The following is a 24,172-nucleotide window of genomic DNA, read 5'->3' on the forward strand; positions in this document are numbered from 1 at the left end:
CTTGTTGAACCTCATCAGATTTCTTTTGGCCCAATCCTCCAATTAGTATAGGTCACTCTGGATCCAATCCCTGCTCTCCAGCCTATTTACCTCTCCCTCTAGCTTAGACTCATCTGCAAATTTGCTGAGGGTGCAATCCAGGTCATTAATAAAGATGTTGAACAAAACCATCCCTAGAATCAACCTTTGGGGCACTCCGCTTGAAACTGACCACCCACCTGAGCTGTTGATCATTACCCATTGGGCCCGATAGTCTAGCCAGCTTTCTGTCCATCTTACAGTCCAGTTATCCAATCCATACTTCCTTAACTTGCTGGCAAGACTATTGTGGGAGACTATCAAAAGCCTTGCTAAAGTCAAGGTATATCACATCCACTGACTTCCCCACATCGACAGAGCCAGTTACCTCATCATAGAAGCTAATCAGATTGGTTAGTCATGACTTGCCCTTGGTGAATCCATGTTGACTATTCCTGATCACTTCCCCTTTTCCAAGTGCTTCAAAATGGATTCTTTGTGGATCCCCTCCATGATATTTCCGGGGACTGAGGTAAGGCTCACTGGTGTATAGTTCCCTGGATTGTCCTTCTTCCCTTTTTTAAAGATGGGCCTTTTTTCATTTGCCTTTTTTCATTTATCCGGGATCTCTCCTGATCACAAGTTTCCAAAGGGGGCAGTTGCCCCAGGTCCCAGTGATTCTAAAGGGCCCGGGGCTCCGAGCCACTGCTGCTGCTACTACATGGCAGCCAAAGCCCAAGGCCCTTTGGGATTGCTGCCGGAGTTCTGCACGGTGCACTCCAGAGCCCTGTGCCACATGCTCTGGCTGGCTTTGAGGGCCAGCGGTGGGGGGGGGGGGAGGAGGGAAGCGAGGGCTCTGTGAAGTCCAGGTGGCACTGAGAGCTGGCTGTCCCAGCTCCGCCCCTTCCACCTGAGGCCCCGCCCCTTCACATTGCCTAGGGGCCTGTCAATCCTGTCAGCACCCCTGGTCATAGTTACCCCCAAGGAAAACTTGGCTCAAGAAGTTCCATTCTATTTCCACTGTCTGGACTTTCAAGCTTAATTTATGGTCAATAGGAAAATAATTAGAGTAATAATTATCATCTTTGTAGTAACTCGTATCCAGGAGCCCCAAATACTTATTTTTGTTTGGGAATGAGAGAAAAGGAATTTGGAGTCCATTCACCTGAAGGCTCAAGAGTTGTTTCTAGCTCTAGGACCCAGTGTTGGACATAGGTTGCCTTAGATTCATAGCACACTAGAACCGGAAGGGACCTCTTTGAGTCCAGTCCCCTGATCTCCTGGCAGGACCAAGCACTATCTAGACCAGTGGTTCTTAACCTTACTGCAGCCTGCACCCCTTTGGTTTTCAAAATATGTTCTCACACCCCTTATTAAAAATTGTTGAAGTAGGTCAGTTCTTTAAACCTAAGAGATATCACAAAATCTGGCACGTCTTGCACCTCCAGAAAGGGCATCTCACCCTCCGTGGGTGCGTGCACCTCTGGTTAAGAACCACTGGTCTAGACTATCCCTGATAAATGTAACAAATATTTAAATGGTACTGGTTTCCATGGTTATGTCATAAAAGCAGTAGTAATTTAACTAGTGGGCCAGTCTGATATAAGAACTAGAATCGAAGAGTGCAACTGATGGAAAATTGAATTAAAAAGTGTGAAAAGACATGGATAGCTTACTTGCTTCTGATTATTTCTGTAGTAAAAGAATTGGAAGCAGGTAACAGATTGTTGGACCAAAAAGGATACAGTAATTTGCAAAGGTTTACATTTTCCAAATAGTTTTAACATTTCTTTTGCTAACCTGAGCCCAAGCGCATACCCAAGCGATGTTTAATGGAATGATTTTTGGTCATCTACATCCAAATGAATAAACAACCATTTTGTATTGCACGTATGTAGGACTCGATGGTTTCTATAATTGTACCACAAAACCCTGAGGTTTTAAGTTCTGTAAGACAAAAGAAGAAAAGATATTTGGGGCTTTTAGGTTATAAAATAACCTTCTTAGTCTTTAAACAAATAGCTTTAAACAAACACTGATCAGAGTTTTACGGCTGTGGAAATGTGCATATAAGAAAGCTGAGTTCAGTAATATTAACTTGCGCATCCAGGGAAGATCCCAAAACAATTCATGAACAGTAATGAATTAAACCTGATTAGAGCTGTATGAAAGCATCAGTAGATTCATTTTACAGATGGGAAACCAAGACACAAGTGAGTTAGATGCTCAAGATTTCATAGTATGTGCAGTCCTGGCTTTTTAACACCAGCCAATACTCCTTCCTCTCAGAGAAGGACATGCTTTAATTTGTGTTGCTTCAGTATTAGGTTTCCAGCTCTGGGCCATGTGATGCGGGAGGGAACTAACAAGTTTCAGAGATGTGCATTTAGAAGGCACTGCTAAACTTGGAGTACAATATAATCTCTAAATGTAAATCAGATAAATGTAAAGAGAACATACAGAAACCTGTTGGGGAACACTTCAATCTACCTAATCACTCTTTAAAAGATCTTCAAGTGGCTGTCTTGTCACAAACCAATTCTATTAGCCAAGTACACAGAGAGGTGTTGGAATTACAATTCATCCATGAATTCAATTCTCACTTTGATGGCCTCCTCAATCAAGATAATGGATGGCAGGGACATTATCAACCTAACATTCAATGAAAGTGCTAACAGCTCTTTGTCTGTGTAGATTCTTGCGTTAATACCCTTCCTATCTAACTTCTATACTATGATCCTTATCTGCTTCGTTTAACTATCCAATCTTTAGTTGCTTATAGATTACCAGTTCTGCCTATTTGGTTTTCCCTTTGATATTTTCATACCCTCTGCTCCTTGTTTCCTGCCCTCCTCCATTTATTTTGGGTCTGCACATCCTAAACTCAGAACTTCGGTCATCTGAAGAAGTGGGCTGTGGCCATGAAAGCTCATGATACCATCTACATGTTTTGTTAGTCTATAAAGTGCTACAAGACTATTTGTTGTTTTTAAGTTTATTCTGTACAGACTAACTCGGCTACCCCCTGAAGCTTCTAAATGCCCAGTTAGACATCTGCCTGGGCGGGTGACACTGTAGTCCGATTTCTAAAGATGTTACTTAGTGGTTAGCCACCACAGAAGCTTATTTGTGTAATGGCTTGCTTCTGTGGAGTTAGCAAGTAGAACGGAGTTCTACTGATCAACTGGCAGCTAGGGGTCATAATCTGACTCCTGTTAAAGTTTGTGGGTCCCACTTTCAATTCACTCTTATTTTTGTTCATAAGACAAGCAGCCGGGGAAACGGAGACGTACCTCGATTTTGTTTCTCTGATTCTAGGAACCTGAGACAGCATGTACCTGGCATTGCAGAACTACAGAATCGGAGGAATATTTTAGTTGTGTATATGTGATTCCTAAATAAGGTGGCAGTGGATTATACACAAGAACATGTAGGCGAGTGGTTCTGCGGGACTGATAAAATGAGGGTGGGAGGGTAAATGGAGTCTTATGTTGACCTACTCATGAAAAACTCTTCACTTACATGTCACGGTCACCCTGGCATTTCAGTGTTTGTGTCGGTACATAATTAATGAAATGCATTATCCGTGTGCTCCACTGCAGTCATGCTGATGCTCTCTGTAGCTCCCTTTGACAGATGGCTTTCCCGTTCTTAGTGTGAGAGCCACTGTAAAAACAGCCGTTGAGACACTGAAGTGACTCTACATATGAAAATGACTCAGAACAGGGGGTGTGCATGAACATGCAGCTCCCAAAGGTTCTCAGTTCACTGCTGAAGTCAACTGCAAGCTCTCAAACACAGTCAGAGAGGAAAATCAAGTTGGATTCTTGACCAGCAAGCCAAACGGGTCTCTGACGTGTTTGGAACCTCGGCTGTTTTGCTAGCACCGCACAGGTGCAATCGAGGATAAGCTAATAAACATAACATCCATTCTAATAGCCGTAGCTCCGAAGTAGTGACTCAGGAGGAATTCACCATTCAGGATACCCTCAGGCACTCTCTAGCTTAAGAAACGCAGCTTGCGCAGCTGTGTTTCCACAGAACGTTTGCCTGTGTCTAGGTTCTTGTTGAGCATTTATGGAATAGATCATTAATAGACTGTAGGAAACATGGAGAATAGAATGCAGCTCTTGCACTTCATGTGCTGGCTTTACAGGGCTAGCAAAAATAAACACTTAATTTGGCCACAAGAGACGACTGGAGTCATGTAGCTTTGCATGGAGCAGTTCTGCTGGGTTAAAACAGAGATGGGCAAGATACAACCCTCAGGCTGGATACAGCCCACCAAGCCATTTGATCTGGTCCGTGGCCTGTCTTGCTGCTCCCCTATCCCTAGGCCAATCGATATCCGGGGGCAGGGCAGTGCACAAAGTCATTCGCTGTTCAAAGCTGCTGATGGCTCCTTTCTCCCACCAGAGGCCTGGAGGGAGCACCCAATCACTTTGAATAGCAAATGACTTTGCGCAGGTCCTGATTGGTCTGGGGGTTGGGGACTATGCGAAATCTCCTGCCCCTCCCGCCCTCCCCCCGCCAAGAGCACATGAGGGATTGGTCCTTCTGCCAGAGGCTCTGCCCTTTCTAGGAAGGTGGAGCTGGCCTGCAAATACTACCAACATTTGTGAAGTGGCCCCCTGCAAAAATTATTGCCCACCCCTGAGTACAAAAGTAGAATTTGTACATTCTTTCTTGGAAGGGTGGAACTGCATTTTAAGAAACTTGGATTGGGAGTATAAAAAAAGTCGACATGTGCAGCTAATAATTCGCAAGGATCAGATTGCAGACTTCCTAACGGTAGCCTATTAGGCCACCGAAAACTCTTTTAAATGCATGCTATTGGGATGGTTTCCAAATGCAGCTTATTTTCCATTGAGATTTGCAAGCCAGAGCCAATATTTTTAGACCAACCAGTGTTTGAAGTTTTTTGTTCCACACCTTGGTACATATCAACAGGCTTGAGATGAGGTGCTGAGCCAGAATCACTCCTGTTAACTCATGCGATTGCAGTGAAGCGAAGCTGGTTTGACACAGCTGTGCTTCAGAAGAAAAGTTGGAAAGAAGCATGAATGCAGCTTTTCTGGGTGTGGGGAGAGCACAGAGATACCAAAGCGGAAGGCTGATGGGGACTACACAGAGGGACAGGGCACTTGCTGATGAAACGGTATCAAGGGCCGGAGTAGGTGGTTGAAGTGAAGGAAAAAAACATGCAAAAGAAAAGACCCGGCAAATTAACGTTGTGCTTGAGGACAGGGGCAGATGATCATTTTGTGGGGCTCAGGGCAGCCCGATTTCGCGGGGCCCCCCTTTGCCACGGCGCATGCGTGGGGTTTCTTGAAGCGCAGGGCCTGGGGAGGCCGCCCCGCTCGCCTTGCCCTATATCGCCTTGCCCTGCTTGAGGATTCTGACTGAAGGCTTTCCCTGGGCCAGCGTTCCTGTCAAGATGCGCTATTGGGTTGCAACCTGAGTCTAGCCTACTTACAATTCCTTTTGAAGCAGAGTTTCTCAAAGGGGCTGTGGGCCTACTTTGGGAGAGCCACTAGTGGGCCCACATCACTTTGTTTACCTAAAGGGTCCATAGCCACAGGCCTCCCAGCTCCCAGTGGCTCTGGTATGCCGTTTCCAGCCAAGGGGAGTTGCGGGAAGTGGTGTGAGCGTGAATCATGTGAGATGTGCACCACAAATAGAAACACGAAACCTAGCTGTGGGCGCTCTGCTACTCAACGGGGCAGCATTGGAATCTCTCTTGAGCGGTTGCACAAGCACACAGCTTAGGGGGAACAGCCGGGAGCCAGCAGCCCGAGCAGAGCGTAGCCGGGATTGGAGCCTGGTGGCTGCAGCTTGGGGCTGGGAGCAGACCTCTTTGCCTGGGGGCGGAGTCCTGGAGCCAGGACTGGAACTCAGTGGTCAGGGCAGGAGCAGAGCCCGGCAGCAGAGGGGCCAGCATTGATCTGTCCTGGCCCAGCAAACTCTCTGGTTCGGGAGCTATCAGGCCTTGAGGGTGCTGGACCATGGAAGTCCAACCTATACCAGGAAAATCGCTATAATCTATAGTAAAGAATAGAAGAATAAAGTATGTTGGGGGAAGAGTCAACCTAGCTTCTGTAGAGGGAAATCATGCCTCGCCTATCTATTAGAATTCTTTGAGAGATGTCAACAAACATGCCGACTGGGGTGATTCAAAAAGCCTTTGTCAAGGTACTTCTCCAAGGGCTCTTAAGAGAAATACGTAGTCATGGAATAAGAGGGAAGGTCCTTTTATTGATCCATAACTGGTTAAAGGACAGGAAACAAAGGGCAGAGAATAAGTGGTCAGGTTTTAGAGAGGTAAATAGCCGTGTTCCCATGGGATCTATACCGGTACTGGTGTTGTTCATAAGTAGTCTGGAAAAAGGGGTAAACAGTGAGGTGGCAAAATTTGTAGTTTGTACAAAATCGGTCAAGATAATTATGTCCGAAGCGGATTATGAAGAAGGGATCTCATAAATGTTGGTGACTGGGCAAGAGATTACCAGATGAAATTCCATGCTGATAAATGCAAAAGTAATGGACATTGGAGAAAACAGTCCCAGCTATGCATACAAAATGATGGGGTCAAGATTAGATGTTTATCTCTCAAGAAGGAGATCTTGGAGTCATTGTGCATAGTTCTATGAAAACATTTGCTCAATGTGCTAGAAAAAGCTAACCGTGTTAGCAACTGTTAGGAAATGGATAGACAGGAATACCGAAAATACCACAAGGCCACTGTATAAATCCAAGGGATGCCCACACCTTGCACACTGCATGCAGTTCTGGTCACCCCATCTCAAAAAAAGAAGTGTTAGAACTGAAAAAGATACAAATGAGAGTAACAAAAATGCAGAGAGGAATGGTACAGCTTCCATATGAGGTGAGATTACAAACACTGGCATTACTCAGCTTGGAGAAGAGGTGACTAAGGGGTATGCAATAGATGTCAATAAAATCATGAATAGTGTGAGTGAATAAGGAAGTGCTATTCTTTGACTTCACAGAAGAACCAGTGTTCACTCAATTAAATGAAAGTTTAAAACAAACATAAAGGAGTACTACTTAACATAACACACAGTCAGACTTTGTAACTCATTGGCAGGGGGTGTTGTGAAGTTCAAAAATGACATTCAAAAAAGAATTAGATAAATTCAAAGAGTAAGTCCCTCAAAGGCTATACATCAAGATGATCACGGATTCATTCAGTAGTTTTCTTGGTATTTTTTTCAAATGTATGTGGTCTAAAGATAATTTATACTATGTAACAGATGAAATGCTATAATAAGGATATAAAATATTTATAAGCATCCAACTAAGCAATCAGAATTCAATCAAGAAATCTGTTTTGTCTGTAAGTTTCCACTTACTCATTTAGAAAATGTTTAGCCTGCAAAGGAAGCCACTTCCTCTGTCAGTTATTATGCTTTTTCAACATATTAAGTAGTGTTAAAGGAAGTAACTATCAGAAGGCAAAACTCGCTCACGACATGAATTGTTTGTGTCTATAATGTTTTGGCTTTTATTTAATACAAAGCAGCCATTAATGGAGGAAAGCATATTTCAAGTGAAAGCTGGAAGCAAAATTAAATTAATCTTGGGCCGCAGACATGTTGTGAGGAAAAACCCTCAAATTTGATCAAGTGTGTGATTATTGTAAGCGTTATGTTGTTTTGGCATAATAGAATTTACTAAAAACTCGCTTGACGTTTCCATTGAAAATCTCTCCTCTAGGAATATAACTTTAGGAACCCATTATTTAAAATTAAACCCTGGTTAGAATGAGACCAATTCTCTGCCCTGAAGAGTTGATAGGAGTTTGTGCCCAGTATTCAAATTTCTGTTTGTTCAGGGAGCTTTCTGGAAAAGCAGATTCCATCTTCAAGTGAGTTTCCTCCCACTTTTGTATTGTGGGTTCTAAGAATAACATTTGATTTTTTAAAAAACCTCTTAACTACAGAGATGGAATATATCATTAGCACAGGGATCTCCCATCAACCAGGTAGTAGTTACTAAAAGTTTTCAGTGGGTTCAGTTTTAAACTTTCCTCTGAATTCTTTCATCTGCACCCTAACTCTGTTCCTCTTTTCCTCTTGACAGAAACACTGTTCTGAACTGGACTTGCTTGCTATCCTCTCTCCTCCCTCCCCCTCTTTTTTTAAAGCAGACACGTGGCCAGAATTAGTTTGTGAGCAATTAATGTGGGACCATGGTTTCCAACATTAGTAAGTACTAGATGCTTCAGAGAAGGAGGCGTGAAACCCATTAATGGACAACTTGCACAGTACCATGCTTTCCCATCACCGCAATAGCTGTCTGTCTTCAATTCTCATGCCTTTGTGTGGTATATGCTGGATGTGATGGATGAACATGTCCCAAATCCTTGCAGAACCCCTATCCTAGACATGTATAATCAACTTTCTGGGTCACATACAGCAAGCAAAATTCAATAGGCTTTGGGATTGCTACGTAAATGAGTTGACATGATATATGGAATTGAATATTGATAAAAAGAGAAATTTCCCTTCGATCAAAAGAAATAACAAAGAGAAAAATAGAAATTGAGGCACACAAGATTTTGTAGGAAAGTAGAAGTGATGGAATGACAGTTTCTAAGGAAACAAATAATCTGAGCAGTCAATGATATTTTCCACTTGATGTGATATTGTTTAATTTTCCTGCTTGACTCATCGAATATGTGACTGTTCTCTGTGTTTCTGTAATAATACCTGAAAGGCTCAGCAAAGGTGGCTGATATTCATATCTGGGTAACAGTGACTTATGAGGGCGGGGAGAAAAGGGAGCAGGATCTATGCAAACCCATCAGATATTTGTGATTTGAAATACATGAAACCGTAATTTCTCGTACACGTTACTCCGAGCTCAGTGTGGATATTTTGTATCCTGATGGAAACATGGTGGCTGTAGGAGACACAAAACGTCTTTAGCAGCAGCTGCATAAAAGTCTAATTTCTTTCAAGTTTGATGTTTAATTACAGACATGGGGTATGTCTACACAGCAAAGTTATTTTGAAATAACTTTACTAGCATCTACACAGCCAAACTGCTATTTCGAAATAAATTAGAAATACTGGACCAGGGAGGTTTTTAGTGATTCTCAGGGTGGAAGCTCTTCCACAGGGCCTCCTGGATACTGACAGCCCCCCGATGGACCTCCCAGATGGCAGCCTGCAGAAAGTGCAGCCGGGCTCACAGCAATGCATCCATGAGAAGCACCAGAGCCCCCTGGGGCAGCTCTGGCTCCATGTTGCAGAGTGCTGTGGTGCCCTGAGTGAGGGCAACTAGAGCATGCAATGACAACATGCTTTGCTGTCCCTTAACAAGGTAGGCAAGCAAGCAGGGAAAGCTGAGAACCGGCTGTCCAGGGGGGTTGCTTTAAGCCCAGCCTCAGATAGCCTCAGGCAGCAGCCACACAAAGTAACTCCTGACCTGATGCCCTGCCAGACCTGGTTCCGGCCGGCCTTAAATGCGATTCAACATCCACTCAGTGTGGACACGCTATTTCAAAATAGCAAAATGCTATTTTGAAATGCATTTTGTGTGTAGACGTGTTTAGAAATAACTTATTTCGAATTAACTATTTTGAAATAAGATATTTTGAAATAACGCTGTAGTGTAGACATATCCATGGAAGAAAGTCAGTTGAGACACAATAATTTGCCTTGGAAGACAAATTATCTCACTACTCCCATAAAATTGTTAGTTAGGTCTGCTGATGGGGGTGGGAGGAAGGAGTGGGGCAAGAGGGCAGTTGCCCCAGGACTTGGTGATTCTAGTGAGCCCGGGGCTCCCAGCTGCTGGCCCAGGTCCTTTAGAATCGTTGCTGCAGAGTCCCACACCGCATGCTCCAGCCAACTCTAGTCACATCCACTAGGCCATCTAGACAGTATTGGGGGCCAGGTGCCCCAGCTCTGCCTCTTCTGCCTGAGGCCATGCCCCGTCTGGGATCATGGAGCCCTCCCTCCCCCGCCCCATACACACACATTGTCCAGGGGGCTGGCGATCCTCTCAGCAGAGCAAATCCACAGCTATCTGCTTTATATCGACAGGTATCCTCATTCACAGGTGTGGATGTAGATATCTGCATCTTGTGTTTGCAGATATGGATACAAATTTTGTATATAGAATCTTGCAAATTTGTGGATATCTGCTTTATATCCGTGGGTATCCACATTTGCAGATGTGGATATCTACAGCTCATTTTTGCGGGTGCAGATACAAGTTTTGTATCAGTGCAGGGCTCAACCCGTCGGCTTCTTTGGTTAAAGTAAAACATAAGTCAATAGGACATTGCCACAGGTCACCACCATGCACATTGAATTATGTTGCTTTGCTCGATGCTCATAAAGAAAGCTTTTATGTGCATGGTAGTAACATTGAGACTCTAGCAGTCACAGCAAACTCTTGGGATTATTACTAAGCTCTGACAATTAGGGTATAGGAATTTAAGCTGTAGTGCTTGTGTAAGTGTGCATGACTGAATTATGACAGAAGGCTTTTTGGGGTACAGATAGATTTTATACTTAGTTTTCTTGGCATGCTATACTTAGTGGCTGTGTCTAGACTGGTAAATTTTTTCGCAAAAACTTTCCAGCTGTCTACACTGGCTGCTTGAATTTCCGCAAGAACACTGACTTCCTACTGTCTGAAATCAGTGTTTCTTGCGGAAATACTATGCTTCTCCCATTTGGGTAAAAGTGCTTTGCGCAAAGCTTTTGCACAAAAGGGCCAGTGTAGACAGCTCAGATTTGTTTTGTGAAAAAAAGCCGTGATCGCGAAAATGGCGATCGGGGCTTTTTTGCGGAAAAGCGCGTCTAGATTGGCACGGACGCTTTTCCGCAAAAAGTGCTTTTGCCAATCTAGATGCTCTCTTCCACAAATGCTTTTAACAGAAAACTTTTCTGTTAAAAGCATTTGCGGAAAATCATGCCAGTCTAGACGTAGCCAGTGTGTTTACAGAGTGGCTAGCGTAAATGGCTTATAAACCTCCTACTGCCACACAAAATGTCCACTTATAGGCAGTGAAGACTAGTGGTCAGGTGTCGCATGTTGCATGTTGTGTTCCTTTCACTCCTGGGCTTTTTTAGAGTGTATGAGTATCTAGCGAGGGCAGAGCTAGGAGTTGAGAGAAGGAAGATGGCACTGGGGAACTGTGAAAAATGGGGAGACTTCGAGGTTGGAGCTAGAAGAGGCTCTATCAAGCTTATTTGGACTCAATAAAGTACAACCTCAACAAGGGAACTATCTTTACCTTTGCACCATGTGGTGTTCTTAAAGGCCTTTCAGAGGGAAACTTGGCAGAGTGTTGCAGTTGGCCAGCAGGGGGTGTTATATGACAACTCTCTACTTAAAGCTGAGGGTAAAATGAACAGATTTTGCTTACACAATATTAGCACTTCAAATGACTGTTACATAACATAGTATTACCTACATAATACTATCAATTATTCCAAGAGAAAGTAATAAGTCTTAAGCCATTTGAGGAAGGAACTTTCGTTTCTTTTTTTTAGGCTGGAAATATAGGGGAACCCTATCTAAAAGCGAAGGGAAAATACCTTTTAACCTTAAGAGTACGGGAATATGGCAAGTGACAGATCTTGAAAGAAGATGGGTAGGATTATAGGATAAGCTTTTAGGGAGGGCAATGTTTCAGCTGATAAAAGGGGACACTGAGGAGAATGGAAAGGAACATCATTATCTAGACGGTGCATGAGGGCAGGGGACTGCACTTGATGATCTCTCAAGATCCCTTCCAATTCTAGTGTTCTATGATTCTATGAAAGCTTCCAGACAGTAAGTATTGAGTGCGCCATAGTAAAAGCAACACAATAGTACTAGATGAGGGGTTCCTAAAGATCATTAAACTGCAACCTTTTAACAACAAAAATTACCACACAACCCCAGGAGAGGGGACTGAAGTCTGAGTCTGCCTGAATCTCACTACTTTTCTTCTGCATGAGTGCAAAGCAGCAAGGCAGTTAAGTGTGCTAAAAAGGAGCTGTGCCTTTGGACTATGCTTATTTCATCTACAGACGCTGCAAGGTTGTGGGTTTGGTGCACTCTGTGGTTTTATTGGTTTTTTTGGGGGGGGGGGAGAGAATAGGGGTGTTCTGAGAAGAGAATGGAACTAGTAACAACTAACGTACACTCCAGTGTAAATCAGACACTCTTGATAGACAGCTGCATCTAAGTTACTGTTGATTCAAAGAATTCAACCCTACAAACCTTTAGCACTGGGATGGGTTTGCTTGGATCTGGCCCCTGAGGCTCAGGATTCCCTCTTTCCCTAGCACTGGAGACCCCCACACTGGTGTTTCAGCCCTCCTGCAGAGCTGAAGCACACAAAATCTTCTAGCCTGGACCCCCCCCCCCTAAGCTCTAGTGTGGGAGGGGAATGTGCGGAGTGTCTATCTCCTCCTCAGCTGGGGGCCACATCAGTGAACGGTTTTGGTTTTTTGCATCTCACTTGTGTGCAGCCCCCAACTGATTTTTCATGGGTAGGCAGCCCTGGACCATAAAAAGGTTCCCCACCCCTGCTTTAGCACAAGATCTCTGTGGGATGTTTACTAATTAACCACCTTCTAGCTCTGTAGCACGTGTCTCTCTCACCCAGCCCCTGAGAGACTACATACACAAAGGCAAACATTCACTCACCCTGCCAGCCCACATCCTGTAGGCCTCAAAGATAATGAAGAGCAGTGTGAAAAGAAAGCCTGTTACATGTTCTTGAAACCCGATCCACCTCCCAGCTCCATTTCTATGCTTTGAAACCGCATTTGAATTACTTGCTTTTGGTTAGAAGGCTGTGAGCATGTAGTACTTTTGTGGCAACTCGAATGTCCTAAAAACAGTACCACGAGACATTTTCCTTTTTTTTTTCTGTATTAAATGGCGATTTACATGATTAACTGTATTAACTCCTTATTTTTAGCTGGTTGAATTAATAAAATCATAGTTTATGTGCATTGTTCTATAGTAAGACATGAACTTTAATTGTGCACAGATAATAGCTATTTCGACTTAGATGCATGCATAAGTGTTCAATGTGATGTGTGAATGCTTGGATCATAGCAGGGACTCTAATGCATGTGCAAAATAAACTCTGGATATAACCCGGAATGAAACAGCTCAGTACATGACAGCTATATGGAAGAGTAAAATTATAAACCCTGATTCAACAAACACATACGCACATAATTCAAGTTAAGTGTGTACTATATACTTAAATGCTTGGCTGAATTTTAGCAGTGACTACCAGCATATTTGCCACAATATTATCTTTAAATTTCCATTGATGATGAACTTTTCAAAATGCATGCCTAATCCTCTTTTGAGTACCAACCATGCATGGCTTCTTTGCGTTTTTTTTCAGGTAGTGTGCAGCTGAAAAGAAAAGAAGAAACTTGTTTGCTGAAATCATGTTCCCAGCATGTAATTTATAATTGGTCTCTTTCTCCCTAGTCTATTCATCTTGGAGTCAAACTCCAAACATCACCCATAGCTTACTTTTATATTTAATTGAAAAATATGACACAGTCTATTGGAATCATTAAATACTTTGTCCTTTAACTTTGCAGCCATATACAACTTTAAAGGTGTAGGAGAATCGCAATTATCCCTGCAGATTGGTGATGTAGTCCATATATTGGAGTCCTGTGCAGGTAAGTCACTTGCATTTGAAATATAGCTTCTCTTTTTAATTTTTTGTATTGAAAACTTTACGTTTATATCACATTACCTCATCCAGCATCAGCCTGTATTACATTAACATGTTCCTGTGACAACAGGGCTAATTATTTCTTTAATGAATATTTTTTTAAATCTAAGAATTAAACTGAACTGCTTCCTATTTGCCTATTTCAGATAACCATTCAACTTGCAATAAATCATCACTCACTCTCATTGGACCTTTGTCTTTGTTTTATTGGTTTCAATACATAGTAAGATGCACTAATGAAAGTCACCTGAAACCTACCATATGATTATGAAGCCAGTTTATCACCTGTGTGTGTGGAAAAGCCTGCTTAGCATGGCAGGATTTAGTGAATTTTAGCTGTAGCTTTTTAATCAAATTGGTGGTAGGGGAAAGGAGTATTCATCTTATTTTCCTTTCCTCCACTTCCTTTAAACCTGTGAGGAAATCTACACAGATGCCAAGACGATCATAGAACTTGCCTTACAACTGGGTCTACCTGTTTTATTGAGCAGAACATGATTTACTACAACTACAGAAACGACATTTAATATTGTACCATTTTCAGAGCACTTGGTTAGTCTTAAATTTGCTATTTTTGGCTCAGAGTATATTCATCCATGGGCAGGGTTGGGCAAATTCTGGCCTGCGGGCCAAATCCAGTCCCCAGGGTTAGTTCCTGGGGACCCCCCCCCACTGCTATGTTTGCCTGTGCTTTTGCAGGTGTTGGAGGATCACAACTCTTGTTGGCCACAAATCGCCATTTGTGGTCAATGCGAACAGCGAGAAGTGAAGTCCCGGTCCGTACTGCTTCCAGCCCCTCGCATTGGCCGCGAGCAGTGATCCATGGCAACGAGAGCTGTATTTGATACCTGCAAAAGTACAGATAAACATAGTGGCAGCAGCCCACCAGGGACTAACCCTGGTCGGCTGACGCTTTTTTATTGCCTGCCCCGTCCTTGGACATCTGTTGTCAGAAATGGTAAAGTTCATGTGGTACTCATGGAAAACATTCAGGATGAAGGAATCCAGGTGGATGGAGTTCAGGTTGTTGTCTGCCCCTATTCTTGTCTGATAGAAGAATTTAGTTTTTAAGATAATACATAGGTTGTATATGTGTGAGATTAGTCTTTTTGTGTGAATATATGGAATATTTAAGATGCTGAATGTTTTAAAAATGCCTCTTAACATGAAGCATTGCTTAATATGTAATATTTCACTTTTGTATGTCCAAGCTGCCTTACAAGAAACACTTTAGAAATTGATACATCTCACTCCATTTACCTCAAATGCCAAACAATGATTATTAGCATGCATTAAACAACGATAGCCAAAATTTAAAACTAGTGGTGTATCATGAACAACTGAATATATTGCTCCAAATGATTGCTGTAAGTAGAATCTACCTGACAAAAGGGAGGAAGTAAGACATAATGAGGGAGGGAAGATGCAGAAAGCAATAAAATAAGACTGGAACTTGCAGCAAGTTTGTGGTGATAAATTCATTGCTTATTCTAGAGCTGTATATGGATCTGGTTTAGGCTATGCTGGAGTCAAACCAAATATTTTTGTATTGGTCCACACACGTACAGTCTTCCTGAGTTATGTTCCATGGACCTGTCAAAGCCTTTGAGGTCATATTTTCAATATGCAAAACTAGTTATTTGGGTTTGGCCCTGAAGCTAAACAAATCCACCTCACTTGAGCTAAGTCCAGGCTTCTCTGAAAGGTGCACTTATCTTGATAAATGTGGTCTGAGTGGAAATTTGGTAACAATCCCATGGACTGCAAGATTTTTTTAATATGAATATTTCCCAAGACTGTACTCTCTGAAATATTTAAAACTGTTGAATGTTTTTGACGTCTAGTGGGTATTGTAAGTGTTATCAGGAAACATTTTACAGTTTAGACTGGGTATGCTCTGCCCTAGCGCCTCTTCTCGCAGCAGACTCTATGTGCTAACTTTGAGCCATTTCCATCTATCCTATTGTTTTCACTGTGTGATATTTTGTGGCTGGAACCTTTACCCTGCCATGAGGGCAGAGGGAAGGAGTGTAGCTTTACCGATGGAGACGATCAGGGGTTACTCTGTAAGCTATCTCCTGGAACTCTCAGGGGAGGAGTGAATGGCCATTGGCAACCATTCTCCTTTGAGTCCAGTGCACTTGAGTTGGAGACATTTTGCCAGCAGTACCATTAGCAGGAAAATGCACCTCAGATCCCCTTGTCTACATCTCCTCTCAGTGAAAGTTGGAGTTCTCTGTGGCAGTTCACTTAGGTTAGCTAGTGTACTCTGGAAATCCTTGAGCGTATACAGCAAAAAACCCAGAGGTACTTCTGTCTAGAAACGAACCTGATGAAAGAGGAAAGAGGAAAGTGTCGTGCATTGAAACTCCATCCCAAACATGGGGTGATGGATTCTAATTCCATGAGGAATGTTCCTCCAGCCACCAGCAACTCACAGTACAAGTCCGGCAGAAAACAATGCCTTTCATCCTTGCTGTTGGCTTCCTTGAAGCTTTCTGACACTGTTAGTGCTCAAAATTTCCATCTGCTTAGAAGAAGCCTTCCAGTAAGACCTACTCAAACCAGTGCTGGAGGAATCATAGATGTAAGTACCCACCTGCTGTGTCAGAGGCTGCAGCATGGACAATCAAGTCTGGTACCTTTAGTCAGTTGGTCAGTCTAACCCAGTGAGGACAGTGCTTTTCCACCCACAGCCACTGAGTCACATGGCCTCATGGCTCAGCATACCAGGCTTCGTCTTCACCATTAACGGGCCTGGCTCCATTTTGTTTGTCGCCCAACCTGGCACCTTTAGGTAATGCTCATTTGTGTACCTACATGAGTGCTTCAGTTGCTGGACCAGTGGCTGGACACTTGTATATGTGCAAAGGGGCCCCCTTTCTATCTAAGGAACTAACTAGATTTCTGGTTACAGATACGTCAACCAAAATCTGCCCCGGGTGATTTCATGCACAAGCTCTGGTCACCCAGGAAGTCTCTCTGAATGATAGATTGTGGATTCTCATGCTATCTTTTGGGCCTGTGACACATTCAGGAATAACTAGTGAAAGTCCTACTGCCATGTTTTGTCTCCACAGCGTGGTGGGGAGATAGGTATACGCAAGAATGAGTGATCTATCTCAGGAGGCTATTCACCTGTGGAACTTATGCACTAGACTTCTAATATTCCTGTCATCTGAAGAAGTGGGTTGTGCCCATGAAAACTCATCATACCATCTACATGTTTTGTTAGTCTTTATGGAGCTACTAGACTATTTGTTGTTTTTTAAAGTTTCCATGAGATTGTTCCTTTTTCTGGGAGTGAGGAATACCACTGCAGATTCCCTTGGCTGGCATTTTGTGGACCCGCAAAAATAAAGTCATCTTCCAAGTGTTCCATCAGTGAGGATACCTGAAAATAGACTTGTTTATTACCAACTTGAACATCAAATGCAAGAATTTTTGCTCCTGCCTGAATTGCAGTCTGGGCTCTTTAACAGATGTATTTCTTCTCCCATGGGCCAATTTTCTGTTATACGTGTATCCTTTCATCCTTCTCATCCCAAGGGTCTCAGGAAGCTGCAAATAGATGAAAAACCTTAATATTAATAAAACCAGTCTGGCCAAGGTAGTGCTGGTTCACAGGCCTATGCCAGCTTTCAATCAGGCCACCTGACTTTGAGTCAGAGATCTGCTTTCTCAGGTCCAGAGTTGGTCTCCACACCCCAACCTCCAATCTCTCGACCTCTCTGCAAAGATGAACTCTGATAAATGCTTGTGAAAAACCAAAACCAAAACCCTGTGCTCCAGAGATGTCCAGGCTGTTTTTGTGAGCCGCAGGAAGGATTCTGCTAGTGTCACAGCCACAGTTCAATGAAAGAGAGTGTCCATCTGCATTTATCACCCACAGCGAGAGGATGCTAGTCATAGACTTGATTATTTATTGCATTTGAAGACATCTGGCCTTTTCAGTTCTGTGAGTTTACCTGGCTTCCCTATCTGCAGTCCATCTGCCATTTAGAGAGACTTTCTGTTTTCTCTCACCCTCTAGTATTCAGATTTCTGAAAATATTAGCCTGTTGTCCAGTATCTGACCCAGTACCCTCATAAGATCTTAATCTAGTTTTTAAAGACTAACGGGAGCCTTCTTTGAACCCCTACTGACATCACCGTTGAGGTTTCTGGTGGCAATCACTTCTGCAAGAAAAGCAACCGAGCTCTGAGTCTGCTAAATGACCCTCAATTTTTCCCCTTGAATAAGGACAAGATTCCTTTCAGACTATACCCTAAAATTGTGCAAACTGCGGTGTCAACTTTTCTCCAGAACCAATCTGTTAATCTTTTGGTCTTTTTTTTCTCTGACACCTCCTTCTTCCAAATGAAGAAAGACTTCACACCTTGGATGAGCCCAGAGCTTTGCCACTCCATCTCGAGTGCACTGTTGTTCACAGTGTATCTCCGACTTTTTATAGCCCATGCAGAGAGAGTGAAAGGACCAATCAGTGATCGCTCAACACATCTTGCTGGCTCTCAGCTGGATTACAATCTTCAAAAGTCACTCCACCAAAAAAACGGCTTACACCCTTCAGGCTCAATCCACTTCCTTAGTGTTCTGGAGCAACATTCTGTTAACAGATACTGTTAAACAAGCAACGGGGTGCTGTCTGAATAACTTGAACTTCTCAAACAGCCGGCAGTCTAGACGCGGATCTGTCGGCTGGGGAAGCCTTTGCTGACCGATCCCTTATGCCTCGTGAAACGAGGTTTACAGGATCTAGTCTAGACATACCCTTTCTCTTGGCCTCAGTGGGGAAACAGTGATTATATCATCTGAGTAGAGTTGCATCAGCACTGAGCACTTACAAAAATCCCTCTCTTAAGCCTTTAAGTTAAAGACTGCAACAAAACGGAGCATTAGAACATCGCTGTTTCTCTGGGGTTTTTTTACTGAGCAGCTTAGTTACAAGAGAAAGAGTGCTGCTCTTAGCAACAGAGGTGCTTTTCATGGTGATCTGCAAACCTTTCTGGAGTGGAGCATGTGATCTAGCAGCTAGTTGTGCCCTAGACCTGACGTCCGCTGCGCTAGAAGCCAGCACATCCCTTTGTGGCTCCCCCCCCCCCACTTGTTGTGTAGGTTAATACATTTTAATGCAATACAAAACAAGAAATGAACTGCTTGTGGGGAATTTCCTTCTGATGCCTGAAAGGGAAAAAAAAAGGCCAGGGAAATTTATTGTGGCTTCCTATCCTGGCTATTCAAAGGTCTCTGAAAAAGTTAAGGCAGAAAGTCAGTAACCAGCTGTGACCTGCTGTTTGATGTGTATCGTAACCAGACAGAATCCCATGCACGTAAGAGGGGCTCCATGTGAGTGAAGAGGCCTGGTTGTGTTACTCAGGGTATGTCTACACTACCACCCTAGTTCGAACTAGGGTGGTTAATGTAGTCAATCGAAGTTGCAAATGAAGCCCGGGATTTAAATATCCCGGGCTTCATTTGCATCTTGCCAGGCACCGCCATTTTTAAATCCCCGGTAGTTCGGACTCCGTGCCTGCGGCTACACGTGGCATGGAGTAGGTAGTTCAAATTAGGCTTTCTAATTTGAACTATCGTTACTCCTCGTTCCACTCCTCATACCATTACTCCTCGTTCTAATTAGAAAGCCTAATTCGAACTGCCTACTCCATGCCGCGTGTAGCCACGGGCACGGAGTCCGAACTACCGGGGATTTAAAAATGGCGGCGCCCGGCAAGATGCAAATGAAGCCCGGGATATTTAAATCCTGGGCTTCATTTGCAACTTCGATTGACTACATTAACCACCCTAGTTCGAACTAGGGTAGTAGTGTAGACATACCCTCAGATAGCAGAGCTGGAGCGTATTTGTACAAAGATGCTTTGAAAGCTCAGTGAACCCAGTTTCTCTGCCAGATAGACCATGGCTTGTACTATTCTTTTTGGTGAGATAGATCTTTTTTGCTTGTTGGGTATCCGTTTCAAATTGTATTGTCGCATCACATTTAAGTTTCAAGCACAACTTTAGTTTGCGATAAATTGGGCAAGCCATATTTTTATTACCGCTTCAAGATGGAATTCTTTGTTTTTTGGGATGAAAAGACAGTTGTATGCTGACAAATTGGGTACGCTGATCCTGCATTTCTCAAAGTCTTCACGCTAACTTTGTGCATTTGTTTCTTTTTCTCAAGTGCCAGGCGTAGGGAGTTTTTTGTTTAAGCAACAAATGCACAGAAGACTTGCTTTTTGTACTTGGTTGGGAGTGATTGAATGTCTGAGAGCTAGGTACTGCAGTGATTAATAGTGAGTTTAGACCCTGAGGATGTTACTATGCCTTGTATTGCCTCAGTATCTATCACTATTGATTTCTGCTGTATTGTTCCTGTTGTTATTCTGTCATCCTGTCTTGCTTATTTCATTCAGCTGCATGTCACAAGTCTTCAGGGTTAGTCCTTTTTGCAATAGCTACAGAATTTTGATGTTTAGCAGTGAGTGGAGTGTACTTATTTCTCCACTGTCAATATCCACCACCAACCAGAAATTCACAGGTAACCTCTTCGCATGAGTAATTACAGAAGTGAAGCAAATCAGATCCTGGAGATTGTGGTGACCCAGACTTCCTAGCTTACTGGGAACACTTCAGACCTGTGGGTCGCTTTAAGACTAATGCTTCTGAGTACATAATGCAAAACTGTTTAGTCTGTAAATGCAGACTAAAATTGTTACAAATAGCATTGCTCTAGACATGAAATGTATAAGGTTAACAACAGAAATGGGCGAGAAAGAGATTAACAAGAAGAAAATGAGCAGAAGAGAACAGAACAGAAATCAAGAGAAATGGTGCCAGTACAGGTCGAACCTCTCTAATCCAGCATCCTGGGGACCTGTCTGGTGCCAAACCAGGGAATTTTCTGACCATGGGAGGTCAAAATTGTCTAGCAGCATTACTGACACGTCCATTACTTACTGGGCTCTTAGAAGACATGTAGGTGTAAATTAGAGCTAAATAACAGCACAGAACACTGAGAGCCACGACTGGTGGATGTAAACAAACTTTACGGGACCACAGGAAACTTGGCCACATTCATGATGGGTGGACATCCGGCTAACTAAAATCATGCCAGAGCAGAGAATGTTGCACTAAAGAGCTTCAATGTGTAGAAAGTAAGCTTAAGGAGAAGTAAGGAGAAGGCATTAAAAACATTCAGGTCATTCACCTCTCCCCCAAAAAAGGTGCGGGATAAGATGAGTGTTGCAGACATGCAGACAAAATAAATCCAGCTAGAGAGGCAAGTTGGTTTGATTCCTTTTGTTTTAATGTTATCAGCCTGCCTTTGGTAAATGTAGCACTTCATAGATTTGTGTTGAGCCCAGAGCTGTGGTTTTCTATGATATATGCCTACAAGGAAAGCCACTACTGAGAAAAGAGCAGCTTTTAGTCATCTTGCTCAAAAGGAATTAAAACTCACTACTGGTTGAAACCCTCTTAATTGGGACTCTCTGGTCCAGCAACAGACCACGGATGTTCCAGGATCAGAGAGTCCTGGGGGAGAGCTAGTGTCTGAGAGCCCTGCAGGCTCGCAGGGCCATGGGAGCCTGACTCATGGTTGGGAGCCTGGCGTAACAGCAATAGCCCGGTGAGCACAGGCAGCAGGCGCTGGGCGTGGCAGTGAGAGGCCAGCGAGCAGAGGCAGTGGGAGCCAGTGGGAGTGGGGAGCTGGCTGGGAGGCTGACAGTCAGGTCAGGGCTGTAGGAGGCTGGTGGCAGGGGGGACCAGAAATGACCTCTCCTAGTCCAGCAAAATCCCTCATCCGGTACCACTCAGGTCCCAAGGGTGCTGGACTAGGGAGGTCCAACCTATACAACTTTTTTTTGAGTGATGCCTTTTGCAGGTTTTTTCTTGGGTCTTATTTTCTTGGGTGCTTACATGAAGAGATCATAAGTGGAAATGGTATCATTAATGGAAGACTAAGATTCCACAAAGGGATCAGATTTGAAAGTTTTATGTTTCATTCTGACATGGGGGTAAATGGGGCTTGCTTGGGTATTTTACACTCAGGCTGTGTCCAGACTCAGGGGTTTTTTCGAAAAAAGTAGCCTTTTTTCGAAAAAACTTCCCCTGCGTCCAGACTCAAGCCGCGTTCTTTCGAAATTAATTCGAAAGAACGCGGCTTTTCTTTCGATGGCGGTAAACCTCAATTTACGAGGAAGAACGCCTTCTTTCGAAAGTTCCTCTTTCGAAAGAAGGCGTTCTTCAATGTAAATAGGGCTTCTTCGAAAGAGAGCATCCAGACTCACTGGATGCTTTCTTTCGAAAAAGCAAGCCGCTTTTTCGAAATTTCTCCGTGCAGTCTAGATGCTCTCTTTCGAAAGATGCTTTCGAAAGAGCCTCTTTCGAAAGAAGCCTGCAGTCTAGACATAGCCTCATTGAAAGGATGTGTGCATCTCTGTAAACACAGAACAGACAAATATTGTTCCCAATTCATACTAGGGGAGTTACCCTGATGTGTGATTTCTGCCCCACACCTTCATTTTATCTAAACACAGGAAATGGAGGACATTACATTTAGATGTAGTGTGTTTTATCTTCGAGGGTACATCTAGATTGCATGCCTCTGCCGACAGAGGCATGTAAAATAGGCTACCTGACATAGTCAATGAAGCGGGGATTTAAATATCTCCGGCTTCATTAAAATAAAAATGGCCGCCTCGCTGTGCCGGTTCAGCTGATTGTCGGCACAGTGTGCGAGTCAGGACGCGGATCAGTCGACAGGGAACACCTTTGCCGACCACTCCCTTATGCCTCGTGAAACGAGGTTTACAGGAGCAGTTGACAAAGGCGTTCCCTGTCGACTGATCCACGTCTTGATTTGCACGCTGACGATCAGCTGAGCCGGCACAGCGCGGTGGCCATTTTTATTTTAATGAAGCTGGGGATATTTAAATCCCCCCTTCATTGACTATGTCGAGTAGCCTATTTTACATGCCTCTGTCCACAGAGGCATGTAATCTAGACGTACCCTGAACGTGCTTTGATGTCACTTTATAGTCTATTTATTCTATGCACGTCAAATCTTCTTCTTTCGAATGTCGTGTTCGATGCTTTATTTCTTTGTCAAAGTTGGACGTCCAAGTTCTCCAGCCAGTGAACAGTGTCACTGGTTAGATTGTGGATATCTTCCAATGACCCAGTGAATTTTCATCTTGGGTATTCTGCAACAATATGAATTTATTTGTGTGCCGTTTATGCAAGCATTGCATTGTTCTGAGTTCTATTTTTCTCTTAATTTTCAGAGTGGTACAAGGGATACCTAGTAAGACACAAAGCATGTGAGGTAAGGTTGTACTTTGCATTCTTGTATGATTGTGTGCTAAAAATAAACCATTCCACTTCAGGGTGTTAGTTTATTTCCAAGCTGTCAGGTGATCACATCCTGATTATTTTACCCAATCTCCTCATTCTGTTTTAGCCCACTGGGACTATACAAGGTGGGTACGGAGAAAAGATCTGACTGGTTCTTAAATATGAAGAGGAGAGTGGCTTGTGCAAAATAGATGAAAGAGACAAGAACTGCTGTGCTGAAAGCACGGATGCAGATGTGACCTGAAATACTTGACTAAAGCTGATTTCTTGCAATATTGTAAAATATTGTAAGTGCTTCAGCATTTGTTCTAACCCTTCCGAACAGGTCTAATTTCACATCCTATTTTCACTGCTTTGAATAACTTGATCATCATGCTCTTAGTAGTTTTTAAAACTGTAGTCCTCAGGAGGGGCATGTTTAAGACACTGAAACAAATTCTGCTGTTAATACTTTCTGTGGATCCAGGTACGCATGAAAGTGGCAAATGCTGTTACAAAAGAAATCCATAATTTTGTTCGTCTGGGAACAGGGGGCAAAAATCCTATATAGCCTCTCACAGGGGGAGGCTTGTGGATTAGGGGATACTTTAAAAAGATACAGTAGACACACTAGTTCACCTTCCCTTGATCAGACTGAGCCATGAACATAAAATTCAGCTTGAGTTTGCAGTTTCAGGCAATAGGCCATCTTGACTAGATGTCTAACTCTCACTGCATGGGAGATTTAGACATCCAGTCAAGCTGGTTGAGCACACTTTCCTGTGGCTTCTGGTCAAGATAATTTGTGGGAGGCAATTTAAACTATTTTCAGGCTGGAGCAGCCATCAGCTGGAGCAGCCTATTTCTCTACCCTCATTTCTTCCAAATTGCTGGGAACGTTTTGCAGATTACTGTATGTGAGTGATTTAAATATGTCCACTGCTTGGCTTTGCCTGAATTGGAACAATTTGCATCTATTTTCTTACCACTCTGTGATGTGTTTACATGGACATCATTACAGCTTTAATGTTCTAAGATTAAGCAAGGAACACAACAGGCGCCTAGTAAATTGTTTT

At 43.2% G+C, this 24,172-nt stretch overlaps 1 protein-coding gene across 1 annotated transcript in view; it reads left to right on the top strand.

The window, feature by feature from the left end:
* Positions 1 to 24,172, top strand: part of DOCK2 (dedicator of cytokinesis 2) — a 499,444-nt gene that overhangs the window by 10,926 nt on the left and 464,346 nt on the right. Inside the window, exons 2-3 of the mRNA XM_075900153.2 lie at positions 13,620 to 13,703; positions 23,048 to 23,088. Of these exons, the coding sequence (XP_075756268.2) occupies positions 13,620 to 13,703; positions 23,048 to 23,088 (125 nt within the window). The remainder of the gene's footprint in view (positions 1 to 13,619; positions 13,704 to 23,047; positions 23,089 to 24,172) is intronic.

This window comes from Pelodiscus sinensis, chromosome 16 (assembly GCF_052426305.1).
Source record: "Pelodiscus sinensis isolate ZL-2025 chromosome 16, ASM5242630v1, whole genome shotgun sequence".
Classification (NCBI taxonomy): Eukaryota; Metazoa; Chordata; order Testudines; family Trionychidae; genus Pelodiscus; species Pelodiscus sinensis.